We start from the raw sequence: 15,626 nt of genomic DNA, 5'->3' as shown, positions 1-15,626 counted from the left end.
GCGAAGGTTTGCATTAAACAGTGCTGTGTTATCATATGTTCATTGTTACATGACAAACATTTTAAAAATTCTTTAAATGACCGCAGTATACAGCGAGGACCAAACATTCTTCTCATTCAGTGGTCCATGGTTGCTTGGCAACAGTCCCATACTCTAAAGGAACTACAATTCTTGTGTATTTTATCATATTTCATGTTGGCTGCAGTTTTATAAAAGCAATAAGCCACGAGAGGCTGTGCGTTACAGAGATTTTATCACAGGAAAGGGAGTTTTAGGCACAACGCAAAGCGTCGTTTATCACCCTTCCTGTGATAAAATTGCAGCCTCTAGTGGCTTATTGCTTTAATATCTTTTTTGTATTGGATACTTTTTTTAAAAAGTACAACAGGTGGTATTAATCATAATATAGCACTGATAAATCTCACTCCCAGCAACATATATCATTAAAAAAAACTGGAAAATGGTCTGAAATGTCTTTTAGAACAGAATCCTTCACTGAACATATAATGCAGTTATGGAATAACTGAACTTTGGGGGGAGAGGCACATACCTGAAACCCTTTCTCCTTCCAGGAAAGACCACTAACTTAACTCTTTCGCCTTCAGGCCTACTCCTCTTATATGTTCAACATACAGGTTAAAGGAGAAGGGCAACACCGGGCATCCTTGCCTGACTCCCAACTTTACCTTCCATTTCCTTTGACGAAGTTCTTGCAATCCCCACCACCACCCAATCTCAGACAGGTCCTCAGTCCTACCACAGTTACAAGAGCCTTCTAGCTCCAGGCAGAGGCCGCCTAGAACTCCAGCCCAAGTTCTCAGAGTTTTCTACCCCCCCCCTTAAATAGCCTCCCCTCATACTACCACCACATGTTGAAGGCATGGCCTGAATTCACAAACTGTTATGATTATTAAGTGCCGTCAAGTTGCTTCCAACTCCTGGCGACCATATGGATGGACTGTCTCCATCCATCTTGCTGCTGCGTGTCCTCTTTTACCTTTAACTGTTCCAAGCATATTTGAATTATTCAACGAATTGTTTCTTCTCATACATATGTCCGTGATATGTCCAATAAGAGCTTCAGTTTGGTTATCTGGGCTTGGAGTGAGAGGTGAGGCTTGATTTGGTCAAAGACCCATTTGCTGTCTTTGCAAAGTACTACTGAAAGTCTTCACCAACGACAAAGATCACAGGCATCGACATTTTCCGTCATTTCCTGCTTCCACATCCATAAAGAACCACTGAAAAGACTACAACCTAAACAATTGTGGTTTTTGTTTGAAGATGTTTTCGAGCCTTCATCCTTGTTGCGCCTGTGTTGTTTTGTTGTTAATAACTGATCCAAGTAGGTAAAACATGTTCACCATGTCTACGTCTAAATCTTCACCATCAATGGTAAAGTTAGTGGTGTTTCCTGAGGTCATAGCCTTTGTTTTCTCCATACTGTGCCAAAGTCCCATTTTTTCCCCAACTTTCCTTATAGAAGGTTATTGATTCCAGTCTTAAATCCTTAATTATCTTCCTTCAGGCCTGCTCCTCTTATTAAATGTTCAGCATACAGGTTGAACAAGTTGGCGACAGTGGACAGCCTGTCTAACTCCTTTGCTGATGTGGAACTAGTCTGTCCATTTTCTGTCATGATGGTGGCTTATTGCTCACTGTAGAGGTTCGTCATTAGAACAGCAAGATGCTCTGGTATGCCTGCTCCACCCACTAGACTCTCCCAATTACGTGATACCACCAAATCACCAGCGCTAGGAGGGCTGCTTCCTCCAAGTCAGGTAAAGCGCCACTGCATCTTTTCAAATTGCCGCTAATGCAACATTATTGGACAGCTGAACACGCTTGGAGGAGAACTCTAACCGCCAGGGAGAGGGAGGGCCAATCTGCCCACCCAGAGAGAGCGAGGCCCATTGTGCTCTCTTGGACTCCCAGCCACGGATGGCTGTAGCATCACTGGGAATTGAACTTGCAATCTCTTGATGATATGGCCAACGCTTGGTCAGTTGCACCTCTTGAAAGTTATATGAAAATATACTATAAAAATACAACACATGTTGAGTTCCTGTTTGAAATCCTTGGCTTTTTCCTTTATCCAGCGCACATCCGCAATGACATTTCCTGAACTTCCTGAATCCTGCTTGCACTTCCTCTTACGATTCATGTCTTTAGTCTGCAATTCATGCATTTAATGATCTTGAGCATATATTTACTGGCATTAGAAATAAGTGAAGTTATACAAAAGGATATAAATGGATATGAACTGACTTGTTTAGCACATTAATGACTCACAAAATTTCTGATGCAGTTTTATCAATTTATGCAGCTTCCTTTTATGGCAGTGAGCTGCCTTCTAGCCCTGAAGGTTCTTCTGTGTAGCTGACACCAACAAGCTTCATTCAAAAGTGCAGTGTCATCACTGGTATTTTGCAAAGAAATTCAGTCCTTTATGTCAAATGTTGCTTTGTAAATTACCCTCAAGCAGGCACTTCAGTCTGAAATGAGTTAATACAGCCAATATTGGAAGTCTATTTCCTCATACCATTACACTCAGGAGCAATTCATGCACACGTTGCGTTGCGTTAACCTTTTCTAGATCACTGTACTAGTAATGGCACTTCATTTTTTATGCATCAAATCTTCCAGCTATACTATCATATCATATACTGTCAGAAAGCTCGAAATCTCAGGATTCGATTCCCGCAAAACCGTTTATTATTCGAAGTTAACGATCGTCTCATTTGCGAGATAAGCACCGAACGAGCAAACGTTAGCAAATCTGCAAGACATGGATTGTGCTGTGGCTCAGTTGTGTTAAGGTGAATAAGGCCAATGAACCTTGAGGAACAGTCAATGATCAGTTTAGTGATCTTTGAGTCAGGCAGAAATAAACTCCTCCATTCTGGCCTCTGTTACTCTGTGTGAGTACATACAATTATTCTGACTGTTCGGAAAAAACCCTTTCAAATGAGATCAAGATGACAGTAGCCCAAAGTATGTGGGAACAGTGCCCCTTTTTTATTTTGGGTCTGCAATTAAAAGCAAAAACTTGGAAAAAAAGGGCAACAGTTAAGGGGCTTAATGGCCTCATAATTCAGAGGATGCAGTAACAATTAGGAGAAAAATATACTCATGGCAAAAAGTATCAGCTTTGGCACATTTTTGTTCAGCAGCGATTTTTAAAAATTTCGTTTGTTTTTCCTATAGAGACAACCTGCTTAGAGAGAGTGTTCTTAACATGGTCGCGAAAGCTTTAATCAATCTGTGCTTTTTGTACCTGCTTTTATTTCTGTAAAGCATGTTGAATTGCCTTTGTATGCTATATAAATACAACTGCCTGGCTTTGCCTACACTATACTGAAAATACTATGGCCTAAACTGTCAGGTAACCTCTGTAGGACTGTTGGAGTCAAAAGTAGATTTTCATCCCGCTACTCATCCTCACCCTTAGGGGAAATACACTGGCATATAGTTTCTGGAGCAGATTTAGTTGATAATTCTTTCATCAACTAAGCCTGTACTGTACTGAAAATGCTATGCCCTAAACTGTCAGGTAACCTCTGTAGGACTCTGTGGGAGTCAAAATCAGACTTTCACTCCCATTGTCTTCATCCCCTTTACGGGAATTACATGCCTGTTTTGCTGGGTGTGGTTACACTGGCATATAGTTCCTGGAGCAGATTTAGTTGATAATGCTAAACTGAATCTGAACTCATTTGATACAGTAAGACATTTTCACGATAATACATTTTTATATTTCTAGAGGTATGTGATGAAATTGGAAGGAAGGATAAGAAGCAATAGAAAGGAAAAATCACATAATTCACAGAATCACAAATAATCTCATAATCGGCTGCCATCAGATCAGCTATTTGTTACAGTGCAGTTGGTACAGTTACTCTTCATAGGTTTTGTTTTTACAATACTCAGCGGCAGATCTAAACAATTTTCCCTGGGCAAAGCTGTGGGGGGTTGGCAGGGTGGTAATGTGCGAGGTGGAAGCCAGTGACATGGCAGACATTTTGACAGCACTTATTACGTACTTAGAAAAATTACTTACATTGTAGGAATACCTGCATTCTTTTTCTGACAACCACTGCTTCTGAGAAAACCAGTCTTTCCATGTGCTCCAAGTATGCATAAGGAGGGATAACAACATTCATAAGTTGTACAGGTGCTTGTGCTTGTTGTACAGGTGCTTGTGTATCACGGTTGTGGAAAGCTGCTTAGAGGATCAGAGTTATTAGAACAGTTACTGGTATCACTCTTGCCTTTATTGATGTTTATGGCGTGATTAGACCTGTCGCACTTGAAGACGTTTCTGTGAAGTTCCTGTGCTTCCCGGTATCTCAGTGTAAGATTAGATGACACGCACAGGTACTTTCAGTTCAGTAAGCTCAGCAGAGTCGAAGAGAAGAGTATTCAAGACTGCAAAGACGAAGAAGAGCACAACAAGAAGAAGAGCACATCTCAGAGGAAGGATTTTGGATCAAGCACGCCAATGGCTTGCATGCTGTCCATGCAGATCCAGTGTCCAGTGTGTCTGAATGCTTTAAGGGATCCGGTGTGTCTTCCATGTGAACATTTCTACTGTCGGGTGTGCATCACCCGTCACTTGGCCACGAGTGGCGATGAAAGCACCTGTCCAGAGTGCCGGACTCCCTTCAGCAGGGCTGATATTAGGGTCAACCGAGCTTTGAGGAACATTGTGGATGCTGCCAGAGCCCATCTGGAGCAACACAAAGCCCTCAAAGATAGAGCAATGACCCTTGTGAGCGGACAAAGCCGGAACGCCACGGACCAATGTCATGACCACTTCGAGACGCTCAGGCTTTACTGTGAGACGGATCAGAAGCCCATCTGTGTGGTCTGCAGAGATGACCGAAGGCATCAGGGGCACATGTTCAAAACACTAAGTGATGCGCTCCAGGCCAAGAAGGTAACTTCAGTCCATTTTAACCTCTCAAATCTTTCAATCTGACTGAGAAACTGTAGAACACAACAAAGTTTATATCACAATACCTACATTTAGAGTCAGTTATTCATTCAACCTAAGGTGAAACTGTAGGACAGACCTACATTTAGAATGACTTTTATTTTGTAAAAGTGTGACAGTTCACACTGTTAAGATCAAGGCTGCTTTCAGCCCCTACAAAATGTAGCCAAACATTCATTTAAATGGAAACTGTGGTGTGTTGAATACTGTATTACACAAGAGTTGCATCTACGGCAGCGGAGAAGACCATTTTTGGCATCCTTTTCAATTAATTTTTGGAGCCTGATGAAAAAAACCTTTGACTGAAAAATTCATAAAAAGTGTTAAAAAATATGTTTTGCATAAAAGTTTACTGATGGACATTAGCAGCTGGTCATTTGGTGTCTATTATAAATGAGTTTTGAGTCAGTTGAGTTCTTTTCAAAATACAAGCACAACAAAGAAGTGGCCAGTTCAGGGGATTAAAGCTAATTATCTTTTAATCAGAAATAACTGTCTTTGTCCTGCAGACAAAATAGTTAGACCAGCATAAGCTTTGAATTTGAGCCACCTGGTCTACCAGCATAAGGTTATTTATTAGGTTTTTACCTAATTAGGTTGGATGTCCAGCTGGAAAACCACCTTGACCATCCTAAACCAGTAGGAATTTAGTTAATGACCATCAAAAATGAGATTAGAAACCAGCTACCAACAAGTCTGCCCTTGGCTGGGTATTTCAGCAGGTTGGTTTAGCGGACTTGCTTTGCTTTGCTAACCCACTTGATATTCTGATGAATCCTTCAGGAGAAGGCAGCTGAGAAGCTGGAAACTTTGTTCACTGAAAACGAGAAGCTGGTTGAATTGATTGGCGACCAGGCTGATGAGATCATGAAAACAAGGGTAGGTGAGAAAAATAATCTACTTGACCTCAGTGAGCCAAAGGGTTTTTTTACTTCAATATAAAATATTGTATCCTTTTTTTTGCAGGAGAGATCAAAGGCGCTGACAGACCAGATTACCAAGCAGTTTGCACAGATGCACCAGTTTCTGAAAGATAAAGAGGAGGAGATAAAGGCACTGCTGGAGGAGGAGGAGGATAGGCTTTTACAGGTTATGGAGGTAAACCTGTTTAAGATGGAGGAAATGTTGTCAGAAGTGAGAGTGAATCAAGGACTGCTAATGTCAGCCCTGGAGACGGACCAACCCTGCCAGTTCTTGCAGGTTAGACATTTATTTTCACCGTACTTAAAATACGAAAGACGGATGTCAGATTTTCATGACATCTGGACTTGTACATGAGTTCAGTCTCTTTAGAAACCTGTTGCAGAAGAGTTCTAGAAGTATTATCTCCATTGTTATGTATAGCAATGGCCAGTTTTCACACAGAGCCTGTTAACATTAATTCGGTCACTAACACAGAAATGTCATGTGTACCATTTATGTGACACTCGTAGTCCATCAGAGATGTACTTAGAAGCTGAGACAGTGAAAGTAGGCCTGGGTTGGCCTCTCAGGCACAGTTTTTAAATGCCTTAAATCATATTTAATGAACAGACACTGCTTGGTTTCACTGGCAAATCATTCATCAAATTTTTTCTTGTGGAGTCCCACAAGGTTCCGTTTTAGGGCCTTTATTTTTCTTTTTCTATATGTTACCTGTAGCTGACGTCAACAAGAGACATTATCAATTTCCATTCCTTCTGAAAATCAAGATTCTGTCTAAATGACCTCGAACCTGCATACCGACCAGAGTGTCTGTCAGTTTATGATCTTAGATTTGTAGATACTGACCAAATACCTTCTGTAAGACACAGAAAATGTGGATAGACTCTCTCTTTTATTCTGGTTCTAAACTCTTCTAAATTTCTTTTGGTCCATCCATCATGAAATTTACACACAATTTAAAGGACAACAGACATTTTTAAATTGTCAAAAGCTGAAAAACGCCAAAAATTGAGATATGAGGTTTTGCTCTGACAGCAGTGAAATATTGATGTTACCAAACACTAACTATAATAGAAGAAAACCAGACTTTACTTCAGTTACTTGTCCATAAATTTCTATGAGCTGCCAATATTGTAAAAGGAATTCTATGAAACAAAGTTATTATTATTATTATACATGATTGAGGAAATTGTAACAGTTTTGTAGAATAATATTTTCCTATAAAGAGGACACACTCTTCACTTCTCGGATGGTAAATTCAATGATAACGTGAAATGGTGACAAAGAGGCAGTTTTGCTCACTGTGTCTCCTTTAAATCAACTTTGATTACAAATTTTTCCACTCTAATTCTTTTCTACCTACAGTGGTGGACCGAGAGTGGACAGTCTCTTGTTGGGGAAACCGCAGCAGCAGGAAGAATGTTAGTATACTAGAGGCATCAAAGTAAATTGCTAATAAAAACCTTCTATAATCAGAAATTAATTAAAAATGTGCCGTTTTAATAGGCAGTCACCGGTGGAGGACGTCAGTGTTACATGTGACTCGCTGTTTCTCGGCCCTTATGAGACTCATCTGCAGTTCTTTGTGTGGAAAGAGATGCTCACGTCCATCCAACCAGGTGAGGGCTTGACAATAAGTCTAAAAATGTCTTAATATACTTCAAAAGCTGTTCAGGTCTTGCCAGTTGCAAGTTTCTATGAATAAAAACAGCAGAACTGAGTTAATCTCCTTAAAGAACATCTATTAAAAGTTCTAAATTTAGAATCATGTCAAGGCCACACATTTTATCCCTTTTTAGATGTCAGCACTCATCAGTCCTCCTTCTGTAGGCCCCCTAGTGGCCATTCTGCAGACATAATTAAAATCAACTATATTTTTCATTAACATAACGAAATAAGATATTTGCTACTGAAACTCTGTGGGAGATGTAGAGCTGCTAGCAAGCAGTGGGGGGATGAAAAGCAAGGTTGCACATGTATCTGTAAATATTTCAGGGCAAAAGGAATGGGATAGAGTTATAAAACAGAGGGGAAGGTAGGTAAACTGGGAAACTCCATGGGCTACTAAAGTTTTTAGGGCATCACATAATCCCAATCATCAATTCATCCATCTGAAAAAAATATGCTACAGGGCTTATTTGACACCCAGGGTCAGACACTTGATGAGTTTAAGCCCTCATCCCTTCTGTACTTTCTATCCACACGGGACGCTGGGGACGTTTATGCACATTATGTGGGACTGCCCAGAAGTTTATGCTTTTTGGGAGGAGGTTGTTGAGTCTTTCTCTTCTCTGACCAAGAAATGCTTCCCCACAGACCCTGAATTTCATTTACTTAATGATAACTCTAAATTCCCTATTATGGAAAGATCCCAGAAAATATGGCTGGCTGGCTTAACTGCAGCAAAAAAGTTATCGTCCACCATTGGCTACCTCCTCACAACCTGTCCATATGTCACTGGCTCCATACCTTATTGGATATCTTCTGTCTGGAACTATCATCTGCAAGAATTAACAATGCTGCCCCCTAGAACTCTTCATACATGGATTCACAGAATATCTCAAGTTAGGACTTTACTTCTGGTTTTGTAAATCATAAACATTTCCACAGAAATATCCATCAGTGATTCTGAAGAAAAAAAAAGTGTAGTTCAACTTCAAATTCCATTTTATGGCTAGTGTGAAAAAGGTTTTAAATCGCGTTTAGGCCAAAATATGTTTCAGCATAGTTTTAGTCAAGTCAAGAGGCTTTTATTGTCATTCCATCCGTGTACAAGTACACAGTGGAGTGAAATTACGTTCCTCCAGGAACAACACGGTGCAACATGGAACAAAAGAGTACAAAGTGCAAACGTGCAGACATAAGTGTGTAAACAAAAAATGTAACTAGAAACAATACAATAAATAAGATAAACAGACATTAAACCCAGTAAGCAGACAGGACAGTGCAGCACTGACACAGCACTCATTTAACTGTCAAATCATCGTTTAGGCAAAATCTGCTCTTCATACCAAGGAAGACGCTTTGATGAACAGGAAACTGAATGTTGAGGCTAAATATACCCAAAGGATTAGCCAAGAGTAGCTGTATGATCATTAAATCCTTGCAGGGATTTTATTAACTGAATTAAAAAGCAAAAGTGGAAATCAGACATTGCTGGAAAACATTCAAAAAGTGTTCCCAAACTTTCAGTGGACAGTGTATTTATTTGTGCTCTTAAACATTTGGGTGCCAAAAAGGGTTCTTTGGAGCAACATCATAGAACAGTGGTCACCAACCCTGATCCAGAGGTTATACCTTCCCACAGAGCCTCCAGCTAATTAACCTCTTTCCCAAGTCCCTGATTGGCTGGATCAGATGCAATAGGGTAAGTTAGTTAGCGGGGTAGATTAACAGATACAGGTTGGAACGAAAGCTGATCTCCAGCAGGAGGGTTGCTGACCACTGCCTTAGAAGAACACTTTGGTTCCCTAAAGCCAGAGGTATCCAATCTTATCCACAGAGGGCCAGTGTGGTTGCAGGTTTTCACTCCAACAAGCAGGAGGTCATCTGGTGAAATGTTTGAAGACTGAGACAAGCTGATTAAACACAAGAATCGGTGAGCTCCAGCTTGTTTTTCAGTGAAAACCTGTAGCCACATCGGCCCTTTGAGGATAAGATTGGACACCCTAAAGCAGTTGTGTTCAAACCACTTGGAGTAAAAGTGTTGACATATGGAACTCCTTGAGGACCAGTTTGAAAACCACTGTTTTAGGGAACCAAAAGTGTTCTTCTTTGGTAGTGGTCACCAATCCTCCTCCTGGAGATCACCTTTCCTGCAGAGTTTAGTTCCAACCTGTATCTAATAAGCTACCTCACCAACAAACTTAGCAATCCAGCCAATCAGGGACTTTAGGTTAATTAGCTGGAGCAGATGTGGTAGATTGTGGTTGGAATTAGGTTTTGCAGGAGGGACCAGGGTTGGTGACCACTGTTCCATCTGCTCCAAAGAGCCCTTTTAATGTTTGACACCATAAATAGATACATTCTCCATCAAATGTTTGAGAACACCTTTTGAAAGTTTTCCAGACATGTTTGATTTCCTCCAATGGTTGATTTGGGTTTGTGACCACTGGCATAGAAAAACACTTTTGTTTCAGTAAAGCAGTGGTTTTCAAACTGGCCCTCTGGGATCCCCAATGGTCCACATTTTTGCTCCAACCCAACTGACGACAAATAGAAATAAAATGTGGACCACTTGGGAAACCTTAGGACCGGTTTAAGAACCACTCCCGTGAAGAACCATTCAAAGGATGGTTCTTGAAAGTCAATGTGAAAAAGAAATCAGCATGTTTTCCTTCCAAAGAGTGATGGTCTCAGTATCTTGTCAAGCTGAGCGTTTCTTCTCAAGGGGGAAATTACATGATGAAGCATATTATTATTGGTTAATACCTTCTAATTATCCTCTATTTGTCTCCTGTAAGTGCCTCATCGCCACGCTATGGAGACCAAAGGCGATCAAAGTGTGAAAGTTGCTCCCAGCGGGCTGAGCGTCCAGTGCAAGAAGGGCTCGTTAAAGAGGAACAAGCACGGCTCCCTGTGGCTGAAGACGGAGTCGGCTTTCAGGACAGGGCAGTACTACTGGGAAGTGGAGGTGGGGCAGAAGCTGGACTGGGAGATCGGGGTCTGTGGCTGTGAATCAGATAAGGCTAGCAAAGACACAATGCTGTGCTTCAACGTGGACTTCGGCTACCACATCCAGCAGGCCAGACGTTCGGACAAAAGGCCAGTGCGTATTTTAACGCGCCCTAGAAGGATAGGTGTGTATCTGGACTGTGAGAGGAAGCAGGTTTCCTTTTATAACGCTGATAGTATGACTCTCATCGAGACTGCAATGCTGTCGAGGTCATTTCCCTTTTCTCTCTGCGTCTCCCCCGGGCAGTACCTGAGCGGAAAGAACAGAGACCCACTCACAGTTTGTTGGTACTGAGACCAACATGACATCTAACAGCACTTTAGCTAGAACATTTATGATGGAGGTTATAATAATTTTTAATGTAATCACTGGTGTGTCTACACTCTTAAAAAGATGGTTCTTCAAAGGTTCTTTAGTAAAGAAAATTCTATATAGAACTATGAACAACTACTAGAAACTATGAAGGGTTCTTCGACTGTTATGATGTCAAGCTTGTAACAATAGCAGAACCTTTTTAGTGCTTTATAGAACCTTTTTCAAAAAGGTTCCACATAAATCCTTCTGAAAATGGTTCTGTATAGCACCAGAAAGGGTTCTTCTACTGTGCTTGTAACAACAGCAGAACCCTTCTGGGTGCTACATATTAAATAAATAAACTTTGACTATAGAGAACCTTTTTCAAAAAGGTTCTACATAAAACCTTCTGAGGAATGTCCAAATTATCACCAAAAAGGGTTCTTTTATTGTTACATTGTCAAGCTTGTAACAATAGCAGAACCCTTTTTGGTGCTATGTAGAACCTTTTTTAAAAAGGTTCCACATAAAACCTTCTGAAAAGGTTCTGTATAGCACCACAAAGGGTTCTTCTACTGTTACAATGTCAAGCTTGTAACAATAGCCGAACCCTTTTGGGTGCTACATATTAAATAAATAAACTTTGACTATATAGAACCTTGGTAGCACGTTCATGCACATTCCATCAATCTGAAGAACACTTTCATGATGCAAAGAACCTTGTAATCTTGCAAAAGGTTCTTTGAGTGTCCATGGTTCTATATAGAACCATTTTCTTTGCTAAAGAACTCTTGAGGAACCACCTTTTTTGAAGAGCGCACATATTAAGATTGATGAAACTTAGTTATGCTCATAAAATAGTGTTTATAAATTAAAAGTACAAAATTCATGTCAATGTGTGTTTTAGTTTGTCTAGTAAGTATAATAAATATATTTTATTTCTTAAAGAAAATGTCATTGAATTTTTTTTTAATTGTGCAATCACAATTTAACACATTTTGGCTACGTTCTCACAGCAGGTAAAAGTGACCCAAATCTGATTTTCTCACCAAATCAGATTTTTTTGACTGTTAACAATCTTTTTAATGTGACCTACATCTGAAACTAGTGTGAACATTAATGAGCACACGCCTAAACTGACCAGCCTACACAAAAGTAGACAATCAGAAGTAAACAATCAAACAGTAACAGCCGCTAGCCCAAAGCTAGCTGACACAGCTGACAGCTGGGCTCATCATCCAGAACGCGTCCGAGCTTACTGTAAAAGGTCACTGTAAAAGGACTTTATTCTGAGGTAATTGTGGAAAAAATAGAATATAAATGGATTAAATTCCATATTTTAGTGGATATTCCATGATGGACAACATGTGGTTTGATGCTGTGTAGCAGAAATTTTGTAAAATGCATTTTTTATCAAAAATGGTGTTTTCTTTCTTATATGTAACGCCAATGAGGATTGGTAACACCAGTGACTCCTATGGGTATATGGAAAAGTGGACGTTGCTGTAGAATGACCCAAATATATGTTTTGGCCATTTTAATTTATTGCAAAAATATATTTCATAAATACATACATAGAATATATTGTTAATTATAGAGTGAGAGGGAAACAGAAAGTAGGTGCGCAGAGCAATTTATTTCCTTGTGACAATCCTGACACCTGCTGATCTGCATTTCAGAGAAAGTCAAAGCTGTTTTCTGTCATTTGAGCTAACACCGGAAAGTTGCTGGAGTTACTAAAGCATATTACGTTGTAGGTTTCCAGCTCACTGTAATTAAATCTGATGTAGAAGATGACAAGCTCTGTGCTGTTTCCTGTAACTGTAAAGAACTGCAATGCTGATAGGCCACTCCCTGTAGCGTTGTTTGTAGAACTACATTGTACAGTACTGTGAGGGCCTTTCCACACTCATTACTGGCCAAATTTGGTGAGGGGGATGTTTGTCAGCACCTTGAACCACCTGGTTAAAGGGTTTAATTTAGAATACTGAGAAAAACATATGCTAGTTTAAATTTCTGGGCAAGTCCTGGACTAACACACCCAGAAAATCCCCCTTGTGTGGACATTTGCTGCCAGCTGTCTGGAGGACAGCAACTGGACCGAAGGGATTCTGAATGCACTTTCTCTGCCAGTGAATGGCGAGAGACATTTAGATGCAGGGAAAGCTCTAGCCTTTTGGGGTCCTAAGCAGGATTTTTTGGGGCCCCTTCTTGCTAACTGATGTACTGTAAAATAAGAGGCTAACTAATAAGAATGACCACAAGCTGTCTAAATTATATACATTTATACCTGGCTAATTTGTGTATTTGTGTCACGTTATTCAGCCATGGACACTTCTTTGGCTCTTTGGGTTCTTTCTGTTCAGACTTTTAACTTTTCTTTGACACCACAGCCACGTTCTCCTGCGGCCATTTCTTTCTAAATCTAGTGAGCGCCTTCTAATATTGTTTGTACTGAAACGTCACCCCAAATGTTTGACGTCTGTTACCGCCCTGTCCCACCACTGAAATCCTCCATCACTGCTGTCGTCCATCCTTCCTCTCGGCAGCGCGAAATTATGATGAATGTTGAGTTGGATTGACGCAAAAGTTGCATGAATTCTGATCTGGCTGTTCAGACTGAGTCATATTGCCGCATATTAGATACAAATCAGATTCCGATACCACATATGAAAGTGTCCTAAACCGGAATTGAAAATGTCCGATTCAGTGTGTTTTTTGTTGTTCACACTGCCACACAGATAGCATGTCTGTGAGTGCGTTTAAATGCAATTAAACATCTGATAACTGCAGAAAATCAGATTCTCAGTAATCCGATCAACACGTTTACATGCACTTTAGTATTCAGATAACGGGGAAAACTCCAGGTCTACATGAGTCAGACAGTAATCAGATTTCCGCTTAAGGCTTGATGTAAACGTAACGTAAAACTCAAACTTCATGCTGTGGCTTTGCAACATTGCACCACTTTACCTGAAAATATGAACATACATCATCTAGAAGATGAAGAATATTCAAATCCTTCATTTGGCCGAGCTCTGGTCAGGCTGCTCGCTTATTTCCAGTACTGCTGTCTGTTTTTGCACATGCGCAGACTGAGAAATCCGAAAGAAATCAGAGTAAGAGTTCACATGCACTGAGAAATCTGAGCTAAAATCCAGCTAAAATAGATGCATGTGTGATATATATATATACACACACATGCATCTAATTTCTGAAATCCTGTCTAATGGGCTTCTCTGTCTGATACCTTTAGAAATGAATTTGTATTCCAGTATCTTCATTTTAAATATGATCAAATGAACCTTTAACATGACAGAAGCAAGTGTTGCAGGTATTGATACTTTGTGAAAATGCAGTTATGATTTGATATCTTGTTTATTTGAAGTACATTGTGTGTGAGTGTCTTACTGCAGACGTACACGGTTAATGTAAAGTCAGTACCGTTCATTCAGCTCATGTATATTTAGTTAAACTTTTGTTAACACTACAAACAATCGAAAAAGTATAATAAATACAAATAAATGCATTTAAAAAAATATATTTAACAAATGGGTCATTCTACAGAAATGTCCATTTTTGTGTCCCTAGCATTTAGAGATATATTACACTTAAAAAACATGGTAAGGTTACAATTAATATTTTAAAATAAAGCAATACGTTTTCTTAACAATTACACCTTCTTCAGCCATGAATTTAGCAATGTTGGTTTTTAAATCAATTGTCAAATTCCAAGCACCACAGAAGAGCTCATCCTCACAGTCACGTGTGAAGGCTGAGGCCATATTTTGAAGAAAAAAAAAACATTTTTCTGCTATTTTAACTACAATAATCTATACATGACTATTGAATATATCAATTAAATGACAAAGAAAACAAAAGCCAAATATTATAAAAGATATAAAGAAAGTTGTTGTCCCCAGGAGTCGTGTCACTGGTGTTACCGCATAACAAAAATTTCTTATTTTGAAATAAGTCACACCGATGACATCACTTGACTTCCTTTTACCTGTTTTCTGAGGATCTATGAAGAAAAGCTCATGGTGAGTCCACTGTGTCTTAGTTATCAGAGATTTTCTCATTTAGCTCATGATTTCATATGAAGCTTTTAGCTGAAGTCACTGGTGTGACCGACTTTATTCTAACTGTGAAAAAATAGAACACAAATGGATTAAATTACATATTTTAGTGGATATTCCATGATTGACAACATGTGGTTTGATGCTGTGTAGCAGTTATTTTGTAAAATGCATTTTTTATCAAAAATGTCTCTGGTGTTTCCTTTCTTATATGTAACGCCAATGAGGATTGGTAACACCAGTGACTCCTATGGGTATATGGAAAAGTGGACGTTGCTGTAGAATGACCCAAATATATGTTTTGGCCACTTTAATTTATTGCAAAAATATATTTCATAAATACATTTAGAATATATTGTTAATTATAGAGTGAGAGTGAAACAGAAAGTAGGTGCGCAGAGCAATTTATTTCCTTGTGACAATCCCGACACCTGCTGATCTGCATTTCAGAGAAAGTCAAAGCTGTTTTCTGTCATTTGAGCTAACACCGGAAAGTTGTTAGAGTTACTAAAGCATATTACGTTGTAGGTTTCCAGCTCACTGTAATTAAATCTGATGTAGAAGATGACAAGCTCTGTGCTGTTTCCTGTAACTGTAAAGAACTGCAATGCTGATAGGCCACTCCCTGTAGCGTTGTTTGTAGAACTACATTGTACAG

At 39.6% G+C, this 15,626-nt stretch overlaps 1 protein-coding gene across 1 annotated transcript; it reads left to right on the top strand.

Moving 5' to 3' along the window:
• The first annotated feature begins 4,159 nt into the window (after positions 1-4,159).
• Positions 4,160-11,124, top strand: LOC118814383 (nuclear factor 7, brain-like). The gene is made up of 6 exons (XM_036579969.1): positions 4,160-4,939; positions 5,780-5,875; positions 5,963-6,196; positions 7,286-7,341; positions 7,427-7,539; positions 10,384-11,124. Exons 1-6 carry the CDS (start codon positions 4,502-4,504, stop codon positions 10,887-10,889), a joined length of 1,443 nt encoding a protein of 480 aa, XP_036435862.1. The 5' UTR covers positions 4,160-4,501; the 3' UTR covers positions 10,890-11,124.
• The last annotated feature ends 4,502 nt before the right edge of the window (positions 11,125-15,626 follow it).

This window comes from Colossoma macropomum, unplaced genomic scaffold, assembly GCF_904425465.1.
Source record: "Colossoma macropomum unplaced genomic scaffold, Colossoma_macropomum, whole genome shotgun sequence".
NCBI lineage: Eukaryota > Metazoa > Chordata > Actinopteri > Characiformes > Serrasalmidae > Colossoma > Colossoma macropomum.
This window is presented reverse-complemented; position numbering and strand designations above follow the sequence as displayed.

Excerpts from the sequence above, each read along its gene's own strand:
- LOC118814383 (XM_036579969.1), top strand. The coding sequence starts at position 4,502 with ATGGCTTGCATGCTGTCCATGCAGATCCAGTGTCCAGTGTGTCTGAAT. Across the intron at positions 4,940-5,779 it reads ATGCGCTCCAGGCCAAGAAG|GAGAAGGCAGCTGAGAAGCT; the intron begins GTAACTTCAGTC and ends TGAATCCTTCAG. Across the intron at positions 5,876-5,962 it reads ATGAGATCATGAAAACAAGG|GAGAGATCAAAGGCGCTGAC; the intron begins GTAGGTGAGAAA and ends TTTTTTTTGCAG.